General features: G+C 33.0%; 1 protein-coding gene across 1 annotated transcript in view; it reads right to left on the bottom strand.

The window, feature by feature from the left end:
* LOC101891451 (cadherin-related tumor suppressor) overlaps positions 1 to 25,119 on the bottom strand; it is a 626,314-nt gene that overhangs the window by 118,600 nt on the left and 482,595 nt on the right. The window contains exon 4 of the mRNA XM_059124554.1: positions 294 to 602. Coding sequence (XP_058980537.1) covers positions 294 to 602 — 309 coding nt within the window. The remainder of the gene's footprint in view (positions 1 to 293; positions 603 to 25,119) is intronic.

Below are 25,119 nucleotides of genomic sequence, written 5' to 3'. Positions count from 1 at the left end.
GAGAATACCTCATGGTCTGCTATGAGAATACCTGATGGTCTTCTATGAGAAGACCTCATGGTTTTCCATGAGAAGACCAAATGATCTTCTATAAGAAGACCCATTGGTCTACTTAAAGAGGCCCCATTTTTTTCTATAGAAAGACCTATAGCTCTTTTATGAACAGACCTATAAGTCTTATATAGGAGGGCCTATTGTTCTTCTATAGGAACTATCGTTTGGTCTATAAGAATACCTGTTTTTTGTAAAAGAATATTACCTTTGATCTCTCAATTATTTTACTTTTCACTTACCTCAATTTCCACCACCGTCTCCGTGTGCTGTACCCCATCGCTGACACGTACACGCAACTTATAATTGTCCTTCAGTTCACGATCTAAGGCATCCTTTAGGCGCAGTTTTCCCGTTTCGGGTTCAAGCAAAAACTTGCCATTATCGCCGCCCATTAGAGAAAATGTCAAAGTGCCCAATGTGTCGGGATCGCTGGCACGTATGGTGGCAATTAAGTGGCCAGCTGTCAAATCTTCGCTTACATTAAATGACAATGGTAGATCACGAAATACGGGAGGACTGTCGTTCTTATCCAAAATCATAACTTTGAGCTGAAAGTGAAAAAAAGCGAAGGAGAGTGAGAAAAAAAAAAAAAAAAAAACGATAAATAAAACATAAAAATAAATTTTAATGGATTTCAATAAACTTATTAAATGAAGCATACTGAAGGGGAGAAGTGAGGGGAGGAGGACCGAGAGAGAAACCATAACTTTTTTTCAGTTTTAATTCAATTATACGTTAAATGTTATCAACTGTAAAATCACACAACACAATCTCCGGCTGAGTGGGACAGACAAAACACTTCAAAATGTGGCGTATGGACGGACTTGTTACGTCGTCTCAGACAGTTGTTGCAGTTGCAAACGGAACGTTTTTCTGCTTGTGGCCAGTCAGCAGGCCAGCCAGTCAGCCAATAACAGGCATCAAAAGTGATGTTGTCCATCATGCCACCCAACACCAAAAACACTAAAACCACAACACCAAACACAATACAAAACGCCACACAATATGCGGTTGCTGGTGGCTGGAGGACAACAGCGATGACGACAAAAGTAGCACCAACACCACCATCGCCATCAGTTTTTTTTTTTGGTTTTGTACCCTGCCTGCCACATATTGACTTTAATATTGAAAATGGAAACACTCACAAAGAAAACATGGGAAGTTTACATGGTCCATAGTTGGTGATGGTGGTGCCACAAAAGTAAATGTTGACCCATTCCAACTGCACTTCAATTTTTTTTCTTTTTTTTTCATCCGAACTTCTTATTGTACGCTTGTTTGTCCATCTGTTTTATAAGAGGCACGTACTGCAAGTAGCCGTGCATAGAGTGACGTTATGCTGTCGAGCCAACTGAATGAGTGATACATCATCTTTAGAGTTGTTGTCGTCTCCGAACCGATCATCGTCATCGTCATTTGGATGACAATGATGTCCAGGCGGAGGATGGTGATGATGATGATGATGACGATGGCGATGAAGAGCAGCATTTCCTTTGTTGTTGTTGTTGCTGCTGTATCTTTTTTTTTTGTATTTTTATATCACAAAACTTATGTTGAAAATTGTTATTGAAGTAATAATATAATTACAGCTTTTAAACTTTTGTAGCCACAATCAAAAGAGCAGCAGCAGCAGTCCAACAGGCAACATCATCGGCATGGCAATAGGGTTGTACAAATCAAACAAAACTTACGAACTCACACACACACGCGCACTCACTAACACACAATTACTTTAAAAGGAAATAACAACTTTTATTTATATTGTCGCATGTAGCATGAATATGAGGATATATACGCCATATGTCTATGGAATTGACTGTATGTCTCCCTGTCGACTATTCGATCAAATCCTGAAATATAAATGTATTCATATTGTGTCTAACAGCATTGCTATGTATGTGTGTGTGGTTTTGACTTCTAGCCGCCAAAGCAGTTGTAGCTCCATACTGAAACTATTATGAGTAGTTTCCATATTAGGGGGATATGTTACAAGTAAAATATTAAATATGAAATTATGTGGCACCCTATAGTATTCTGCATGGACTATAAGACCTATGAATTATGAGATCCATAGTTTTCAGGGCGATTCTGTTTAAGGATAAACAGAAGAAAAATAATGGTGTTTTAGGGATTTTTCAAAGATCAGTTGAATTATAAACCCTGGATTTTCAAATATCTTTTCAAGAACCAACTGAGATACAAAATTCTTAGGGATCTGTCTGTCTTGAATTTGAAATAAATGGATTTTTATTATTTTTTAATAATAAAAATGGATTTTTTAGGATTATTCTAGCACCAATCGAGCAAATATCATGGATTTCTAAGGATCTATTTTTCAGAGACTATCAAAGCTAAAATCTTGAACTCATTGCAAGGACCAAGCTATAATCTTGGATTTTGAAGGATCTTTGCAGAAGTAAATAGTTATCTAAGGACTTTAAAAACCTAAGATCAATAATCATGCTTTTAGACCTTTTAAAGAATTGTTTTCAAGGACAATCGTAGATATTTAAGATTTTTTTTATAGACAGATCATCATCATCATATAGATCAACAATCATAAATTTTTTTAAAAAAAAGTGTTGTCAAAATTAAATTTTGAATTTTTGACAATTTTTTTAAATCCTCACAGCAAAATCGTACATTTTTTAAGAATTTTGGCGAAGACAGCAATGGCAAATTGTGATTTTGTAACGGAAAGTGCGTGCTTTTTAAGGAACAATTTGTGCAAGGAATCCAAACAATTGTCAAGATCCAAAGAATATTTATTCACGATTTTCAAAGACTATTTTCTAAAGGATTGCAGGCCTGTTTTTTTTAAGACTTTTATTCGAGACTTTAAAGGACTATTTTTGCAAGGACCATCAGTGTAGGTATATAAAGAATATTTTGTTTAAGACTTTCAAAGACTATTTTTTCGAGGTCCTAGAGAGCTACACGCCTGAATTTTTAAAGATTTTTTTTAAGGACTATCATTGCTATTAGCTTAGATTTTAAAAGGATATTCTTATAAGCGTGGATTTCTAAAGAATATTTTTCAGGGCACCACAAAGATATAAGAGTGGATTTTTTAAAGAATATTTTTCAGGGCACCACAAATATATAATCGTGGATTTTTTTTAAAGAATATTTTTTGTAAGGTCCAAAGGAGTTATAAGCGTGGATCTTAGAAGAATACTTTTTTGTAAGGTCCAAAGGAGTTATAAGCGTGGATCTTTGAAGAATATATTTCAAAACCCATTAAACCTATAAGCATGGATATTTAAAGAATATTAGACCATTAGACTTATAAGGGTGGATTTTTAAAACATATATTTTTCAATGTCCACAGGAATATTTTTCATAGGTTCAACAGGCGTGTTTTTTAAGGCATATTGGAGATCTAAGCGTGTATTTTTAAAGAATATTTTCTTGAAACTCCAACATATAAGCAAAATTTCTTTAAGGTATTTTTTTAAGTACTGCCAGGGTTATCGGGTTTTTTTTTCAAGGACTACCAGGGTTATAGGCATAGATTTTTAATGATTTTTTTTTTCCAAAGACCACCAGGGTTATATGCATAGATTTTAAAAGAATATTTTTTTCATAAACCACCAGAGCTAGAGGCGTGAACTTTTTAAAAATATTTTTTCAAGTACCAACAGGGTTATAGTCGTGGATTTTAAAATAATATTTTTCAAAGTTAACCCTGGATAGGCGAGCATTTTTAAGAATAGTTTTTAAAGGACCACCAGGGTTTTAGATGTGGATTTTTAGGATATGTTTTCAGATCAATAATCTTCAATTTTAAAGATATTTTGGAATATTTTGAACATTAGGGATATCAATATATGGGGATTTTTAAGGATTGGATATTAAGGAAATCTTTGCAGATCTATATTCGTGAATTTTAAGGACATTTTAGCAGTTTTATAATATGGATTTTAAGGTTTGAGGATAGCTTTATATCTTCTGAAGAACTTTTTTGCAGATATGCTATCGCAAATGAACTATAATTAATGATATTTGAAACATATTTTTTCGAATCTATAATCTTGGATATTTTTATGGACCTATATGGTGAATTTTTAAGGATATACTTGCAGAACCTAGCCGAAGACGTTTTAAGCTATGTTTACTTCCCTGAATTTCAGGGATATTTTTTCTGGTATATGCTTTTGGAATTTGGAGGATATTTTTGATGACATATAATTTTCACTGGATTTTGCAGTCCTATTATCATGGATTTTTTTTGTTATCTTTGTAGAGCCTTAATAAAGGACATTCAAAAAATCGTTTCAAGTATTTAGTCGTGGAATCGGGGATTTTTTAAGGACATACCAGTAACACTGAGTAATAGTCAATCTGGGGGTGGGAAATTTTGAAATTTTTCGAGCAAATATGGACAAATATGGGTATGCGATCCACGTTTTGGTATAACACCCATATGAGTGTCAGTCCCCATTTCAAGTATTTCTAAATTTTATCCATATTTTTCAAACTAAATATGGCAAATTATAATAATTTGAGTTCTTAGCGAGAAGAAATCATCCTTGTAAAAAATTATATAGACCCAGTTTTTGTTTAACCCCCATTTGAAGGTCTTGGTCACATTTTTCAATTGATTGGGCCCTTCTTTGTAATATTGGTTTCTAAGGTTTCTATTCGCAGAACATTTTTTTGTAATGTTTCGGAGTAGATCCATTTTTGATTGATTTGATCTTGATTGCATTTTTTAATCGAAAAATTGTATTTGAATACTTTGGTGTTGAGAAACAAAAAAAAAAAAAAAAAATAAATCAATATGGGTATATATAATGGTACAGTCCCCGCATATCGGTACCACCCAAGTCCAAGTTCTCAAACAATACCCTCTGGGTGTGGAGAATTCCAAATTCAGGTTATGGTATTACTTCGTGTGTAATTTTATGGATTTTCAAGATTTTTTTGTATTTCTTTCTATAATCTCGAATCATCTTAAATTTTTAATTTTTAAGGATGTAATTATTTTTTTTTAATATAAAAGACTTAAAAATTCTCTTAAAATTTAGAAAAAAATACTCAATCAAGGCTTAAATTATCCTCTTAAATTTGTTTAAAAAATCCTCGGTTATAGCTTAAAGCGTCTCTCAAACAATAGTTTTAAATAACCCAGAATTTTGGCTTCAAGGGTTCTTAATATATTTAATAAAAAATCTACGATTACGTCTTTTAAATACCTTAAAAAATAAATTTGAAAATTCACGAAAAAAAAAACACTTTAAGAGTCCTTTAAAATCATATATAAAAACACTTCAAAAGAAGGAAATAAGATAATAGCATTAATATTGCTGCCTCCAAAAAATAATTCATTTACCATCGTTTAATTTTTTCTTTAAAATTTATGCCATCAAAAACTAATTATAGAAAAAATGTTCCCACACACATTAAATTATTAGCTCGTCGTACAAATCTCAGATACCGCATACCGTGTGCCCCGTCACCGAGATGTTAGTTCGATAATCATAATTTGATGTAATAAAGAATTATTTAACATTTTGACTTTTTGAGCGGCAATAACAATCAAATGTTTACCGAAACCGTACACAGACATTAAAGTGACACTTGTAAAAATGTGTGGCTAGCCCCCCTTTTTCCGATCGAATACAAATAAAATGAATGAATAAATGGCTGGCTGACGGACTAACTGACTGACTGGCTGAGCGAGCGAATGAACGAACCAAAATCCAAATAAGATATAAATCTAACAAATTCAAAATGAGGAAAAACGAAAAAAAAAAAAAACAACGTCGTTAAACCACAACACCAACAAATAAGCCAAGTTAAAGATATTAACAAAATTTCCAACATGACATAGTGCGACGATATGAAACGTTGCGGTACCTTGCCGGTACCAGTACCAGACATACGGTAAGGCACAGTTTAACGACGTACAAATTTAACGTCAACATGTACTGTCGACGTCGTAGAGGTTTTTATTTTTCAAAGGCTATTTTTTATGATTTTTTTTTTGTGTTTGGGATTTCTTAAAGCACTTTGCCAGCTAAATGAACGTCAACCAAATCTAATATTTAGAAACCTTGAAGTCAATCTATGTTTATAACGATTTTTATCGGTATGTGCTAAATATTTGCTTGTTATTCTCTTTTTATTTGGGGGCTGATTTCGGAGTTTTGTGGAGGGAAAGGGACGTTGTAAGTTGTAATTGAGAATTAGCGCTTTGTAGTTAAATTTACAAAGTTTCCTTTAATAATTACATCTGGCTCATTGGGTAGCGAACTTAATACTTTGTTAAAAAAAAAAAAAAACAAAGCTATGAGAATATTGTGTGTTCTCCACACCACATTCGAAATGGTTCTCAGTCTCTCATCGATCTCGTCACTAGGTAGTGGTAAGGGATGATCGACGAGTACCTTATCCCGTTTCCAAATGTTGCATATCTCTCTTTGACCTTGCTAAAACGAGGATTCTTAACCCAAGACAACTTCTACAAGCAATGCATGAAATTTCCAAAAAAAAAAAAAAAAAAAAAATAAGTTCGACCGGGCCGAACTTCTAATACCCGACACCTTTGGGTAAAGGAAACATAAAAGTATCTGAATACAAGCGTGTTTCACTTTAAAATTCATGCACCACTAAGACCTTTAGCATAATGCAGTTAAACTTATCAAAAAAAAAAAAAAAAAAGAAAAGTGAGTGAGGTCATCATATGGAGCCATACCAAAACGGGAACCTCTATAGACAATTTTATACTTGAAGGATTGTAATTTATCAGATCTTCTAAAATTCCAAACTACTAGGATTATCAAAATACCAAAAATCGGTGGCTACTATGTGCGCTATATGAAAACGTGGAACTAAATATTCAATGTTCTGCCACCGGTCTTGAACCCATTATGAACTAAAAATACCAACTTTTATCAAAATATCGAATATCTGCAGGTACCGTTCTATGGAGGCTATACCAACAGCAACTCGAGCTACAACCTATTACGATCTACAAATATCCGTTTCTAGACAAATGCGTTAAAAAAAATGCGCAAAAGTCATCAAAACACCGAATATCGGAAGATACCGTTATATGGAGGCTATACCGAAATATGGACTTATATATACAATGCTTCGCCATACGAGATAGATCCCATTATGACCCACAAATGTCAATTTTTAGACAAATTCGTGGTAAAATGTTGGAGAAATCATCAACATACGGAATATCGGGAGGTACCGTTATATGGAGCTATACAAAATCGTGGACCTATACATACAATGTTTCGCCACTGGAACTAGAACCCATCATAGTCAACGCATTCCAATTTTTATACAAATCTGTGAAAAAATTTGGCAAAAATCATCAAAATACTGAATATCGGGAGGTATCGATTTATGGGGGCTATACCAAAACGTGGATCTACACATACAATATTTCGACACACAAGCTAGAACGCATTATAACCTCCAAATACCGACTTTAGACAAATCCGTGGAAAAATATTGCAAAAATCAACAAAAATCGAATATCGAAAGGTACCGTTAAATGAGGGGACCGATATATCTCATTTTCAATACCAACCATCCTAGGCACAATACAAATTGTTCTACTAAATGACGCTCTACGTCAAAAGAGGTCTGTTACCCTTACCAAGGCTAATATAAATATTATGATGTCCATAGTTTCAACTAAACAGAAAAGTTTTCTGTTACAGATTTTCTACATGTTGTATCCTATAGGGTACCAATTCACAAAAATTAAAACAAATTTAAAGATGATTAACCAAAAGGGATTGTAGAAATTCCAAATATTTTACAAAATTATTTGTCATATGTCATGGGTCACAGAATTCATCAAATATCTAAATCTGGCCTAAAAGCCAGGAATATTTGAACACATTCTAGGGTGTATTTTTGGTCCATTTTTCAAAATATGGTTATAAATCCTCCTAAACATGATCGTAGCAAGTCGAAATATTCTAGAAAATTATTTGGCTCACAATATATGTTTGTATTACCCCTTGTCAAACTCTAACCTTTCCGGTACTTGCTTCGGCAAACGCCTTGCCAAAAATAAAACGTATTTTTAAATATCAACAACATAATAGCCCAGACAAGCAATAATAGAAACGATTTTCTTGACATTTTGACAATCGAGTATTCTGTCAATCATGTCTGCCTGGCTGACTGACTGACTGAATGTGGCCGTCCTCTCCACCATCTGTTTAGCAAAGCTGTGTATATGTGTGTGTGTCTTAGTCGATCATTGGTGCTGAACATTAAATTACTTTATTAATCTTTGAATCTCGTTTAGATAAGTTGTTGATGTCGCCAGTTGTCGCTTGACAAAATTAGAGGTGTTTTCCGTTTTGAAAAAAAATACAATGATTAGAATCGAAAAACGTTTTGGAAATGGAGTTTGTCTTTTTCAGAAATTTGCCGCTATGGGAACAAGTGAAGGCAAATGATTGTAAATAAAGTCTTGAAATTTAAAGTTAATTATTTGAATGGTCGAATTAAATAGCTGAATTATTAATAAAATTTACATAAAATGTGTAGAGATTTCAATCAAAATGGAAATGTTTTAGATCTTAAATGTTCCTTCCATATGCCTTGATTATTTTATGTGTCAGTGTGGAAATCTTATACAACATGTGTAAGTAATACCTTTAAGTAAATTTCAGAAACAAATTATGCAAAAAATACACTATCTAACAGATAAGGGCCTGTTTTTACATGCGACCAAAAAATCACAAATCCTTTGTGAGTTTTTCAAACATTTTTTTTTGAATTCAACAAAATTCTGAATAACATACCTTTTGAAAAACATACCTCAATCATATATATACGGCCAAAACGTGCTTCATCGAAATAACGGCCTTAGACCCAAGGTCTCTTTGGACCAAATCCGTTTCAGGACATTCGAAGTCGATCTAGCAATAACCGTCCGTCCGTGTCTGGCTGGTGCGCACGAAGGGAGTATTCGATTTGATCTAAACTTGGTATATCGTAATATTATTGTCAAACTTAGAGTGAGATCGGAGATGGAGAATATCCACTCCTTCTGGTACCTCTCACACAAAAGGTCGACATTTTCAAAAAAAAAAAAAAAAAAAAAAAAAAATAATAACAAAAATAATAATAATAATAATAATAATAATAATAATAATAATAATAATAATAATAATAATAATATAATAATAATAATAATAATAATAATAATAATAATAATAATAATAATAATAATAATAATAATAATAATAATAATAATAATAATATAATAATATTATTATTATATAATAATAATAATAATAATAATAATAATAATAATAATAATAATAATAATAATAATAATAATAATAATAATAATAATAATAATAATAATAATATAATAATATAATAATAATAATATAATAATAATAATAATATAATAATAATAATAATAATAATAATAATAATAATAATAATATAATAATAATAATATTGTTTAGGGGGAGAGGGAATGAAACGATGTTGTTGAGTGTTTGACGAGAACTGATTCTTTATTCAATAGAAAAACTAAATCTAGCCTTAACATCTAACATAAAAATACACATGAGCTTATTTACTAATGCACGCTGTCCCAAAATACATAATGCACTTACAGTTTCTACAAAACTAAACAATAATAATAATAATAATAATAATATCATAATAGTAATAATAATAATAATAATAATAATAATAATAATAATAATAATAATAAAATAATAATAATAATAATAATAATAATAATAATAATAATAATAATAATAATAATAATAATAATAATAATAATAATAATAATAATAATATAATAATAATAATAATAATAATAATAATAATAATAAGAATAATAATAATAATAATAATAATAATAATAATAATAATAATAATAATAATAATAATAATAATAATAATAATAATAATAATAATAATAATAATAATAATAATAATAATAATAATAATAATAATAATAATATAATAATAATAATAATAATAATAATAATAATAATAATAATAATAATAATAATAATAATAATAATAATAATAATAATAATAATAATAATAATAATAATAATAATAATAATAATAATAATAATAATAATAATAAAATAATAATAATAATAATAATAATAATAATAATAATAATAATAATAATAATAATAATAATAATAATAATAATAATAATAATAATAATAATAATAATAATAATAATAATAATAATAACATAGGGTCAACATTTCGAATATCTATGAAGCTAATAAACGCAAAATTCACATCCGTTTCCATGTTCCGGACTTGATATATCTCAATATTTCCATCAACACAATATCTGTTTTATAGATGGTAGAGATCGGACCATTTCTTCTGCTACTTCCCCCACAAAGGGTTAAAGCTTTGAATAAATAAAGCGATCGTAAAAATCGAAATAAGCATCCGGTTCTCTTCAAATTACACACATCACAATATTTTTATTAACCCAAGGTCTGGAGAAAAGATGGAATATAATTGTCCACATGAAGCTCATAAAACGCGAAATTCATCTCCGATTTCATTCAGACTTGACACATCCAATCGGCGATTTTTTACAACTTGCTATACCTAAACATTGCTTTTAACCAAAATTCTGATATCAATATGTGATTTATCGAAATTTACGATTTCACGTAAAATTGGATATAAATATTCGTTTATCTTCAAATTTTGCACATACCAATATTTTTATCTGTTTTAGATGATGTATGTATGTATTTTCACATTTTCCAAAAATTTGCACATATCTCATTTAAAGTATAGAAGTTATTCGATATAGTCCAAATATATATTTATATCAGTCTTAGGTCAGATACGTATTATTCAATATTGGCCAACTGCTTCAGAACATCCTCCATAAAGGGTCAACAGTTTGAATAATAATAACTCAAGGCTGGGGGATAAATATCTGCAAAAACCGGCAAAACCGACTGATACTATTTATTTGCACTTTTACACATTGCTTAAATTTTGAAACAAAATTAATTTCACACAAGATATAAAAACCATGCTCAGTATTCCCATCGGCCCTTGTCTTCAATGTTTCCGTTTTAGATAATTTTCATTTCATTTTTTTTGAGACATGTAACATCTTTCCATTGAAATCATATCCAGTTTCCATAACATATTTTCTGTGCTACCTCTCTTAGGCCACCAAGACTTGAGGGTTCTTGGCTTCTTATTCTCCACAGAAAAAACCCCAAAAATTAAAAAAAAAAAACAACCAAAAACAATTTCCAACTTGCCAATTGCTGTTAACATTCTACGAATTTTTTGCAGGCAAATGTGTTGATTGCTGTTAATTCCATGTCTCTTGTAATGTGGGTCAACATCCACTGCGACTGCCAGCTTTTTTTTGTGCAGGTTGTCTGCTTTGCCGTTGTTCGTTTTTCCACCGGGTTAGTTCGCCTCATTTAAATCAGATTTATTTTTAGCAATTTTTTAATATTTCGTTTTGTACGTTGCTCGCCATATTCCATAACTGACAGCCGTTTTGGGCACTCAAAAAAATTATGATAACATGGTGTGAATTCCATTAAGGAAAATTAAATTCATTTGAATTTTTAGTGATATGCCCACCACCATCACAGATATCCAGAAAATAATTATAGACTGTAAAATGAAGTCGTTTTGTGTTCGATTAAATTTTGGGTGTGTGGTTGAAAAGGGGAATGTAATGCCTTTTGGTAACTTTGATTATAAGGTGTTGAATGGGAAGTGAGGGATTTAGGGTTGGGCAAGAAAAAAACAAGATATGGAAAATACAATACAAATGGTTAACAAATAAGGTCTAAGGTTGGAACTTTTTTAGTTGGAACTTAAAGCAGGACTTTTATAAGGTAAAACATATTTACAGAAAAATCAGGCAGATTATGAAAGTATATCTTAAATTATTACCTCGCAAAATAATCTTGAGATAGGAGCAAATTCCATTTTTTTCGAAAATTTGGTATTATTTGTTCCCCTTACGCCATATTGTGCATCAGGATATTATGTCTTTGTGCAGTTGTTTGTACCATGAATAAGGAAACGAAATATACCCAAAGTTCCTTTTGATGATCTGCATAGAATCACATTTTAAATCGATTTATGCATATCAGTGATATAGCTCCTATATATCTTCGTCCGATTTCATTTGATTGGGCGCCACATGTGTAATATTCGTCGAAATGGGATGGATTTCTGCACATGCTACCAAATTCAGCTTAGAAGAGAGTGCGTCAAATCGGTTCAGATATAGCTTAAGTTTCTATGTTTTTGTTTCATTTAGTAGTGTTTAAGTTCCTCACATTCGTAATATGCACTCCACAAAAATAATATTCGGTAAAAGATATGAGATATAGCCCAAAAAAGTAGCGGACATAATCCCCATAAATATATTAGGGAAATACCCGGTTATTCGACCCGAAAATACAATACTGATAAATACAAACTTTATAAATCCAACTTTTTAAGATTTCTTAAGTAGATAGCTTTTGGCCTGCGCTTGAGGTTTTCTCCGCTGGGGGTATGTTTAGCACCGATCCAAAGTTTTTTTTTCTAAATTTTATAACTTTTATAAGTATTTGGCCTTTGGCCGGGTTTGAGATGTTCTCCTCTGGGGTACGTCCAACACCGATCCATAGTTTTTCTAAATGTTATAACTTTTAAAAGTATGTCCAATACCAGCTACGCGATCCATAGTTTTTCGGCCTTCGATTTTAAAGTCAATATCTTCGAAGCTGCCAGAGATATTAACCATATTGCATCATTTTGGAAAGGTAATAAGCCCATAATGGGTTTAATTTCGCCTTTTCATTAGTTCCAAAGGCACAAATTTTCGTGTATTGCTCCCAAACCAATTCAAATTATCTGGATTAATCCCGGACTATTTATCCGAATTTTGTGTCGAAAAAAACCTACCGTAATCAGGTTAAAAGTCATACCTGCCATTCATGCCCAGCCATATGACTAGAGAGGGTATATATCACTTGATAAGGCCAAAATGTGTCTCATCGAATGTGAGGAATTTAGACTCTAAGTCTCTTTGGACCACATCCGTTTCAGGACATTTGGAGTCCGTCTAGCGATGTCCGTCTGTCTGTCTGCTGGCTGTCTGCTATAACTCTCGAAGGGAGTATCCGAATTGGTTCAAACTATCTGTACATCGTAGTATTATCTAACTGTACATCGTAGTATTATCATCAAAGTATAATCGAGATCGGTGATGGACAATATCGGTCCACTTTTTCCGGTATCTCCCCACAAAAAGTCGAAATTTTCCAAAAAATATTTTACTGCACAAAAAGAGAAAGGATGATCCAATTTTGCTCAAACGCAATTCCTCATATTTTCATTCGTGCTAGGTCAAGGTAAAAAATGGACAATATCGGTCCGCTCTATCAAGTACCTCCCCGACAAAGGGTCAACATTTTGAAAAATTATAACTCTCATAAAATAGGTTATTAGAGCCCAATTGTCTTCAAATTACACACATCATAATATTTTCATTAACCAAGATCTGGTGTGAAAATGGGATATATCGGTCCACTTCTTCTGGTACCTCCCCCACAACTTACCAAAATTTTGAATATCCATGAAGATCATAAAACATGAAATTAACATCCGATTCCATTCAGACTTGGTACATCTCAATATTTCCATCAATACAAGATCTTTTATAAAGATGACAGAGATCTGATCATTACTTCGGGTACCTCCCCCACAAAAGATTAACATTTTAAATAACCAAAACACTCAATGATAGCGAAGTTAGCATCCAACTCTCTTCAAATTTTACACATACATTTTTGTTATCACAAGAACTGTTGTGAAAACGATATGTCTTCGAACCCCTTCTGGTACCTCACCCTCAAAGGGTCATAATTTTTATTTAATAATTATTTTAATTTTTTGCTTATATTTTCTTAAATTTACCCATACCAATATTATCTATCTGTGTTAGATGAAGTATGAAAATGGAATACTTTGGTCGAATTTATCTGGTACCTCACGCACATTTTAAAATTTTCTAAAAATGATCACATATCTCATATAAATTGAAGGAAGCAACCAATATAGTGCAAATCTGGGACTTCACAATATTTAAATTATATTTATGTAGGTCCGATACGAAATGGAAAATATTGACCTATTCCTTCGGAACCTTATGTATAGAGGGTCAAACATTTGAATAATCATAACTGAAGTCAAAATACATTAAAATAATCGAACATTAGCAGTGGGTAGAGATCTGTCAGCTAAATCCGCTAATACTTTTTAACTTGTTTTTTATAAAGTAAAAATTACTTTACTTTCAGATCATATATATGAATCCATATGTGTAAATATATTTCTTTTCATTAATTCTTCTTGGCGAAGAAAAGCTACATCTCACATCATCTATAAATGCAATCAACATTTTTTTCTTCTTTACTACCAACAGCTGATAGAGAGCTGCGGCAACTTAATGCTGCTGCTGTTTTTTGCAGCTAACTATTCATGCTAATGCTGATTGTTCGTTCAGTGTTCATTGTTGATGTTGCACATTAGATGAGTGTCAGTTATTATTAATAACAATAATGTGCAACACCGTCATTTTTATGGCCTAAAGTTATATTTCAATATTACTTCATAAACATAAACACCGATACATACATACATGCTCACCAAGGATGCTAACTTAAATATAGAAGGCAATGATTCTAAGTGAATGAGCCTACCAGCCAACCAACCAGTCACATACTTAGCACAGTTGGTATGCAGAAACATGGATTTTATATAACTGATGTGTGTCTGTGTGTGGTTGGCAAGTGATTGTTGCATCCAACCAACCAACCATCCATCCATCCAGCAGCAGCCACCTCACATGCTATTAGTAGCATCTTCCTTCTACATACACACATTCATGTATGTGTGTGTGTGTCTTTATGGTCTTCAAAAAACCTAACCAATATTCATTTTTTTCTGTTTCTTCATTTGCGTGTGCTTCCATCCGCCAACAAAAGACCAGACACATAACTAATGATTGCATTTTGAGAATTTGAGATTTTCAGTTCAAAGTGGCAAAACGAAGATGACGATGCCGGTGCAGAGAGGGAGAATTGGATTCAGTTAATCAAGGCGAAGCTACAAATGGTTTTTTAATGATAAGTAATGAAAATTACTTATCAGAGAAAAACAAACACATGAAAATTATTTTTGTTAGTAATGAACCATGGCCATCATTAGGGGAAACTACGATCGTAGAGAGAACCTGTCGCAATTCAATGCTAATATGAAAAATGAATGGTGTTTTTTTTTCTGCAAAATTGGCATTTTGAGGGGGTTCACTGTGGGAAGGAAGGTCGGAAAAAGGAATTTGGTAAGATATAATGTTATCTCCTTAAAAATTCATAGGAGATCATTCAAAGATCTTTCTTCTATAAAGCCCACCGTTCCACAAAATTTAAGGATAAAATTCAACGTTTTAAACAATAAAATAAAAATTATAATAATAAAAATAGAGCTTATTTGATACAGCCAAAACGTGTCTCATCGAAATAATGGTCCCTTTGGAACAAATCCATTTCAGGACAATTGAAATCGATTTGAGGGTGTCCGTCCGTCCGTCCATCTGTCTAGATACACTTGAATGGTGTATCCGATTTAATTCAAACTTGATACATCGTAATATTATTACCAAACTTAGATCGAGTCCGGATATGGGCAATATCGGTCCACCTGCCCTACAGATGGTCAGAACTTTCACAGAAAATAATTTACCACATAGATCATGAGGCGATTATGTATTTTTTCAAACTTTGCAAATCCTTATATTTGTATTAGTGCTATTTCAAGTATGAAAACGGACAATGTAGGCCCACTCCTGCAAGTATCTCCCCCGAAAGGGTCAACCTTTTTAATATTCATAACTCGTATAAAATTCAAAACTAGAGCCCGATAGTGTTTGCACATTCCAATATTTTTATCAACACAATATTTTAAAAAAAGAAGAAGAGATGAAAAACCTGCAACCAACTTCAGACTGCTGTCATTTCTAAGCTACTCGTCCGACAGCTGTTAAAATAATTCCAGTGACAGCTCATTATATATAGCTTCAGAAAAAAAGTTATTCGTGATGGAATTCAAGCGTGATTTCTTTATATTTGACTGGAAAACCACAAGTGGCTACCGTTAGAGCTCTCCAGCGTTTAAATGTGAATAAATTTTTGCGTCTCGTACCATCGCTCGTTACCGTGATACTGGTAGCGTAGCCCGACGTCAAGGAATTGGACGGAAGAAAACAGCAACATCAGCAGAAATGTTTCGAAGAGTAAAGTAGCGAAGTGGCCGAAAAATGGCTCCTGAGCAATATCGCAATATTTCATTCGGCAAATATTAAAAAACTGAGATCGGGGTAAAGCCATTGAAATTCCAAAAAGTGTAAGAACTGCAACAGATTGAAAATAGACTCAAAAGACCCAAAGAGGTCAGCGGAAAATGTGCACCTTCAGTTGGCCACCAGAACTCAAGCGACGGCCATGGTGATGGTGTGGGCCGCCATTTATTGGGCGAATAAATGCCGAATATTATCGTGAAAATATTCTGGAGGGTGTATTAAAGCCTTGGACACGCAAACATTTTGGCCGCAGACCTCGGACATCCCAACAGGACTCAGCACCATCGCACTCAGCCCACGCCACCCAAGAATGGTTACAAAAAGAGTATTCTCGCTTCATTTCCAGCGCACAATGGCCACCAAAATCTTCGGATACCAATCCGTTGGAATATTGTATCTGGAGTATTTTAGAAGGCAAGGTTGGCACTAAAAATACACATCAAAGAAGCGCTTCGCCGGGAATGAGCCAAAATACCGCAGAGAAACATTCGGGCAGCGTGTGACGGTTTCATTGGCCGTTTTAAGGCCATATTTTTTGCCAAAAGTGACAAATTCGAACAAATCTAAACTTATTCTAAATTTTGATACTATATCCGATATTTTTAGCTATCATTCAATAAAATTAAAAAAAAAAAAAAATGTAAAAATCATGGCGTTTGATTTTGTTGCAGTTTTTTATCTCTCCCGGAATATCTCAGTGTTTCCCTAAACTCGACATCTGATGTGGATATGGATTTTTTTCTTTTGATACCTCCACCACAGGGATCATCATTTTAAATGTTACCAAGTCTCATAGAAGTCAAAATAATAATTCCGTTTTCAAGTACATTAAATCTAGTGGTACCTCCCACACAAAGATTCAAAATTTTGAATATTTTTAACTCCAATAATATGTGACACAAGTTTGTGATTTTCTTAATATTTATTTCAGAGATAGATGTAATGTAATTTTGAAATATGTCTGTCCACTTAATCTGGTATCACCTCCACAAAATATAAAAATTTTGATTTATAATTAATCGCTTGAATTCCATCACGAATAACTTTTTTTCTGGAAAATTCTCACCAAAATGCTTTTGTACGCTTGTAAACATCGGACGAGTGACTTAGAAATGGCAGCAGTCTGAAGTTGGTGGCGGTTTTTACATCTCACCCTGTGCCTCAATATATCTCACATGTTCGCATGTTCCATATCATAAATAAGGTGGATGAAGATTAAGTCCAAACCTGGGACGGTGCTACATTTAGACTTAAGTCAGATGTGAAGTGGAAAGTATTGGTCCACACCTTCGGTATCGTCCCACTTAAGAGTAAATATGTTAAATAGTCGTAACGCAAGTTCAAATATATTTTAATAAAAGGACGTAGTAGGTTGTAGGCAGCAATAAATACATAACCAAATCGTGTTTGTATCTTAAGTCCTTGAAAATGGTGTCTGTGTCTTAAGTCTTTCGTTTTAAAATAAATATACAATTTTTATACCCTCCACTATACTATGGAGGGTATATTAATTTTGTCATTCCGTTTGTAACTCCTCGAAATACTCACGTCAGACCCAACAAAGTATATATATTCTTAATCTAAGACGATTTAGCCATGTCCGTCTGTCTGTCTGTGTGTCTGTCTGTCTGTCTGTCCGTCTGTCTGTCTGTTGTAATCACGCTATCTTTCGAACAAATTGAGATAGAAGGCTAAAATTTTGCACACATGTTTATTTTGCCAGTAGGCAGGTTAAGTTCGTAAATGGGTCATGTAGGTCCAAGTTTTTATGTAGCCCCCATATAACGGTACCTCTCGATATTCGGTATTTTGATGATTTTAGCGACATTATTCACCGGAATTGTTTCAAATTTGGCATTTGAAGTTCGTAATGGATACTATAGCCTAAGACAGAAAATTATCTGTGCAGGTCCACGTCTTCGTATAGCCCCCATATAACGGTACCCCCCGATATTCGGTATTTTGATGATTTTAGCGACATTATTTAACGGAACCGTTCCAAATTTGGTATTTGAAGTTCGTAATAGATACTGCAGCAGAAAACAGAAAATGGACCATGTAGGTCCACGTCTTCGTATAGGCCCCATATACCGTACCCCCCGATATTCGGTATTTTGATGATTTTAGCGACATTATTTACCGGAATCGTTTCAAAGTTGGCATTTGAAGTTCGTAATAGATGCTGCAGCATAAAACAGAAAATGGGCCATGTAGGTCCACGTCTTCGTATACCCCCAAATACCGTACCCCCCGATAGTCGGTATTTTGATGATTTTAGCGACATTATTTACCGGGATTGTTTCAAATTTCGCATTTGAAGTTCGTAATGGATACTTCAGCCCATGCCAGAAAATTGTCTGTGCAGGTCCACGTCTTCGTATAGCCCCCATATAACGGTACCCCCTATATTCGGTATTTTGATGATTTTAGCTACATTATAAACAAATTTTTCTTCAAGTTTCGCATTTAAATGTTGTAATAACTTATGACAAAAGTTGCCTATGCAGGTATACGTCGTCGTATAGACATTCGGTATTTTTAAGATTTTAACAGAAGTTTTAAAGGATTTTTTTTATTTTATTTATTTATTAATTTTATTTTTTTTTTTTGGAAATTGCCAAATTTGTAACAAATGGTGGAGGGTATTAAAAGTTCGGCCCGGCCAAACTTACAGCTTTTTTACTTGTTTTTATTGTAAATTTCAAAAATATTTTTAATTTTAATTTGTTCTACTTTTTTATTTTTATCACTTAGTACATCATAGTTATTGACTAGATAATAGGACATGTTATACCACGACTCCTATATAAAATGTGTTAACTGAAGGCTTACATGAAGAAAAGTAATTACCCCAGGGCTATGGTGTTTGTAACATCCTCTAGGTTCCCTTTAAATATGGATCCCTTGTTCCGTAATTGTTAACAATGATCTGGTGGCATGCAATGTAAAATTAACAAGTTTTCTTTTGCATACAATTCTTAAATACCCAACTCATAAAACACTTCTTCTTCGTCGTCATCGTCATCATCTTCTCAGAGTAACACTTTCTGCACCACCATCACTAACAGCACCGGCAGCACCTGATGCCTCACTTGACAGACATTATCAATTTGATCTGAAAACAATTTTTATGTTAAGTTTTCAAATCGTTTTGGCATTTGGCATTCGTTTTGATTTTTCCAAGCGCAATTGTTTCGATTTTTGTTTTTTGTTGTAGAATATACATTTGTTGGATTGTTTGTTGTCGACCAAAAACAGACATACAGACATACAGATGGAGAGACTGTTTAAATCATTGTCTGTCTGTGTGTGTCTTTTGGTTTTATTGTCGGTTGAGTGACAAGTTGGTTAACGCCCCTAAGTAATTTTTCAAATTAATACTTGTGTGGTATTTCTGGCTTGTTGATTCTTCTTCTTCTTCGTCGTCGTCTTGAATCTGGACTATAGCTGAGCTCCATTGACTTGATTGTGAGTTTCCTTTGTTTTGTATTTTTTGTTTTATTTTGATTGCCATTTGTTCCATTTGTTGTTTTTCCTTTTTTTTTGTGGGACTTAAAGACCTTCCCTTTTGTAGTTTATCGTCCTGCTGTTTCTAATTGATTTTTCCATTGCTGTTGTTGTTGTAGTAAACCACTTCTCTTTTGGCTGAGATTTTTTGGTTTGGTCTTACCGTTTTAAGCTTATTTCGCAGGCTGCCAAATTAATGTATAACCATGTGATTGTTGTGTGTGAGTGTGTGTGATTTTGGTATTGTGATTAAGTGGCCTAAATCAACGGTTTAATGTTATAGGGTAATTTTTCAAATAAATATATACAGGTGAGACCGAATAATTGTAATATATTTGAGAGCAAAGGAAAATAAAATATTTTCAAACTAAAAAACCAATTTTGATTCAAATTTGACAGAATACTAAAGCTAACGTCCATTGAAAGATAATGTTCAATATGTATGCTTTAGATATTTTTTATATATGTAGATAACAATTGATATTAAATATCTTCTGTTTACAATTATCCAGAATAGACTGTCGAATTGGCATTTCTCCAAAAATCCAGTTAAGTGAATTAGTGGTCATATCAGGAGGATTGACACCGAGGCGTTAAAGATATTTGTAATTTTTATGGTCGACATATTTAGTTGTAGTCCCTTTTAGACATGTTTTTATCAAATATTCAGACGAGTAATGAATAAAAGGTAGATAATTACATATAAATTTTTGACTTAACTTATCATTTCAAAAAAATAATTTTTTCAGTTTCAGATATGTCACAGTTTCACATATGGCATAATTGATTAATTATCCACATCGAAATTATATATGAAATCCATGGAATCAAAATATGAAAGGAATTTCATCAATTAAAAAAAGGTCCTTTTCCCTCGGCCTTAGAACTACAGAAGGCAACTATTACTGCAATCATTTCTCTCATAAAACGCGAAATGATTAGTCGAATTTCCTTGAATGGTCATCCAAAATACTGGACTTCTTCCCTGACCTTAACTTCCTTCTCATACAAAATTCCGTGTAGAATGGTTTACAATTGTGAGCTGTAGAGCGACTGCAAAACCAGGAAAAATAATGTTTTTCAGTCTATTGCACATCTTCAAAAACATCTTCTGACGCTAAACCTTCCCCCATGCAACCTGGATGTAGTTCTCAACAGATAGTTTTGCGGGGTGTAGAAAAGCTTTAGAAAATATACAATTCAAAATTGTAAGTCAAGTTGAAAAAATGGCATGCGATAAGAAATATGAATAAATTTAAAAACAAAAATGTAAAAAATATCTTCACTTCTTTTTAGTTTTCATACTTTTCCGCGATTTTTTTAGATTTTGTACTTTTTGGCAAGAGACCATTCCAAATTGATGAAAATTGTGAAAATCAGTCGAGCGGGTTTTGACTTATAAGCAGAGTAACTAAGATCTATTTCTTTTACATACAGTTTATAACTATTTTTTTATATATCCGATATCTTGGTTATCAGCGTCACTGTAATAGTCAGAAGTGTAAGTCCAAATGACCTGTATTTTGGTACATCCCACCGAACTCAGTCTAGAAACAAGTAAATAAAATTTGGAGAAAATCGGTTCAGATATAGATATAGTTCCCATATATATGTTTTATCTGACGCTAGTTCAGTCTTGAATCAAGTACATTAAATTTTGTGAAAATCTGTTCGGATATAACTACAGCTCCCATATATATGTTCCATCCGATTTAGCGTTTAAGTCCCTTACATGCGTACTATACATTCCAGAAGAATGATATGTGGTAAAAGATATGAGATTCAGCTCTGAAATAAGTGTATCAAATTTTGATCAGGATCGATTTAGATTTGGATATAGCTCTCATATATATCTTCAACCGATTTCGGGTTAATTGTGCTCTAAATGGCCATTATCTGTCGGAAAGTTCTGAATTTTGGTACAACCGACGCGAGTTCAGTCTTGAATCAGGTACATCAAATTTTGAGAAAACCGGTTCGGATATAACTACAGCTCGCATATATATATTTCATCCGATTTGGCGTTGAAGTCCATTACATGCGTAATATGCATTCCAGAAGAATCATCTTTGGTAACAGATATGAGATTCAGCTCTGAAATAAGTGTATCAAATTTTGTCAAGATCGGTTTAGATTTTTATATAGCTCCCATATATATCCTCAAGCGATTTCAGGTTAATTGTGCACCAAATGCCCATTATCTGTCAAAAAGTTCTGAATTTTGGTACAACCGACGCGAGTTCAGTCTTGAATCAGGTACATCAAATTTGGAGAAAACCGGTTCGGATATAACTACAGCTCGCATATATATATTTCATCCGATTTGGCGTTGAAGTCCCTTGCATGCGTAATATGCATTCCAGAAGAATCATCTTTGATAACAGATATGAGATTCAGCTCTGAAATAAGTGTATCAAATTTTGTCAAGATCGGTTTAGATTTGGATATAGCTGTCATATATATCTTCAATTGGTTTCGGGTTAATTATGCCCCAAATGAACAATATCGGCCAAAAAGTTCCGAATTTTGGTACGTCCGACACGAATTCAGTCTTGAAGCAAGTACATAAAATTTGGAGAAAATCGGTTCAGATATAGCTGTAGCTTCCATATATATGTTTTATCCGATTTTTCGACAACAATTTTGCTCCATACATCTTATAGAGATCGGAAATACCCTTGCCAAATTTCATCAGAACTTCTAAGATTTGGATATAGCTTCCATGCATATCCTTAATCCGATTTCAGGTTTTTGTGCAAATAATGGCTAATATCAACCCAATATATTATGATATTTTGAAGGGGAGGAACTTTAAGGAATGTTCCACTATATCCCATCCTTTCACAAGATCTTTTATATACATAGGTATTTTAATGTACATCTGCTTTCAAGCTTAATATTGCAAAAAAATAAATAAAAAAGACAAGTAAAAAGCTGTAAGTTCGGCCGGGCCGAACTTTGAATATCCTTCAGCATTTGGAACGAATTTGGCAATTCTCAAAAACAATATAATCCGTTAAAAATTCTGTTAAAATCTTAAAAATATCTTATTTCATGAGGGTCTGTACGACGACATAGACCTGCATTAGTAACTTTTGTCATAAGACGTTATATGGGGGCTATGCGAAGACGTGGACCTGCGTAGACAATTATCTGTCATAGGCTGTAGTATTCATTCCAAACTTCAAATACCAAATTTTAGAAAATTTCGATGAATATTGTTTCAAAAATTAACAAAATACCGAATATAAGGAGGTACCGTTATATGGGGGCTATACCAAAACGTGGACCTACTTGGCCCATTTTCAATACCAAAAGTCCTGCAGACATAAGATACATTTGAGTAAAATTTTATGAATCTACTTCAATTTGTTCGAAAGCTAGAGTGATTTGCATACACGGACAGACGGACTGACATCGCTAAATCGACACAGAATTTTATGCTGATCAAGAATATATATACTTTGTAGGGACTAAAATATATATTTCGAGGAATGACCAACTTAATATACATACATACTACCACCATACTATGGTGGAGGGTATAAAAAACAAACACCTCTATCAAATTCAGGTTAATCTGTCCAGGTAACCTCATTGAGTTCATGAGAATATTATTTTGAACCAAATCAATTCATATCCCAAAATTTAAGTTTTCAATCTAACTTAAAGTTTATTTTCAAACTAAACTGGCCTTTGTTCTAAAAATGTCAACATTGATGTTTAACTCTGATTTATTTATTTGGCCCCACCATGGCAGTTTAGCAGAGAAATCACTCTGCCTCAAAGTCATTCGACACTAATTTCACCACTGGGATGATATACATTTTTCTTTTCCGGCATTAGACAATTTTCCCAACATGTTGTCTGGTGTCTGGCCATATTGAGATTATTCTATCTAAAAATTGAAATAAAAGAAGATTTAAGTTTTTTTGTTTGACAGCAGGGCTTATCGTTGTTAAAGGCTAAAAAAATGTCAGGAAAACCGAAAAAAAAAATCTGAAAGCAAAAAAATTTCCTTTCGAACCCTTAAGGGTCAAATAACCAAGCAGGAGAGTATTGCTTTATAATAACGATGATATTATTGTTCTTTGTTGTGAGCATAACGTGGTTGTTCTTGTTGTTGTTGTCGGTTTTGCTTTTTTGTTATTGTTGTTGTTGTTGTTGCACCTAACCTAAAAGGTCTTGGCAGCTAGCCATTTGAACAAATACGTTTCTAAAGTCCTCTCCTAATTCCGCATTACATGCCAAACTCGTAGCATGCAGCATGCCCAGACTACAGACTATGCCTCAGTAACAACAACAACAACAACAACAACAACACGAAGAAAATCACACAAAAAGGTATCGTTTAAATACTTTTGTAATCTTTGTTCAGTGCTCTCAAAAGATATTTCATAATCTAAGATACATGTTGTTGTTGTTGCTGCTGCTGCTGTGGTCGGAATTTGGTGCTGAGTAAAAAAATGCACTGGTTGGCTTTGAGTTTTACTTTTTTTTTTTGGAAAAAAAAAAAACAAGTAAAAAAGCATTAAGTTCGGCCTGGCCGAACTTTGAATACCCTCCACCATTTAGAAAGAATTTGAAAATTTTCGAAAAAGATAACATTATATATCGAATATAGCCGGCCTGTACGACGTGCACCTACATAGACATTGTTTGTCACAAGCCATTACCATATTCAAATTCGAAACTTCAAATAAACGGTGAATAATGTAGCCAAAATCATCAAAATACCGTAAATAGGGAGGTACCGTTATAAAGGAGCTATACGAAGACCTGGACCTGCATAGACAATTTTCTGTCACAGTCTGTACCTTCCATTACGAACTTCAAATACGACATCTCAAACAATTTCGGTGAGTATTGTACCTAAAATCGTCAAAATATCGAATATAGGGAGGTACCGTTATATGGGGGCTATACGAAGACGTGGACCTGCATAGGTAATTTTCTGTCACAGACTGTAGTTCCCATTACGAAATTTAAATACGTAATTTGAAACTACTACGGTGAATAATGACGCTAAAATCATCAAAATACCGAATATTGGGAGGTACCGTTATATGGGGGCTATACGAAGACGTGGACCTGCATACTAAATTTTTTGTCTTAGGCTTTAGTATCCCTTTCGAACTTCAAACACCAAATTTGAAACAATTCCGGTAAATAAT

The sequence above is a fragment of the Musca domestica genome, unplaced genomic scaffold (assembly GCF_030504385.1).
Source record: "Musca domestica strain aabys unplaced genomic scaffold, Musca_domestica.polishedcontigs.V.1.1 3, whole genome shotgun sequence".
Taxonomy (NCBI): domain Eukaryota; kingdom Metazoa; phylum Arthropoda; class Insecta; order Diptera; family Muscidae; genus Musca; species Musca domestica.
This window is presented reverse-complemented; position numbering and strand designations above follow the sequence as displayed.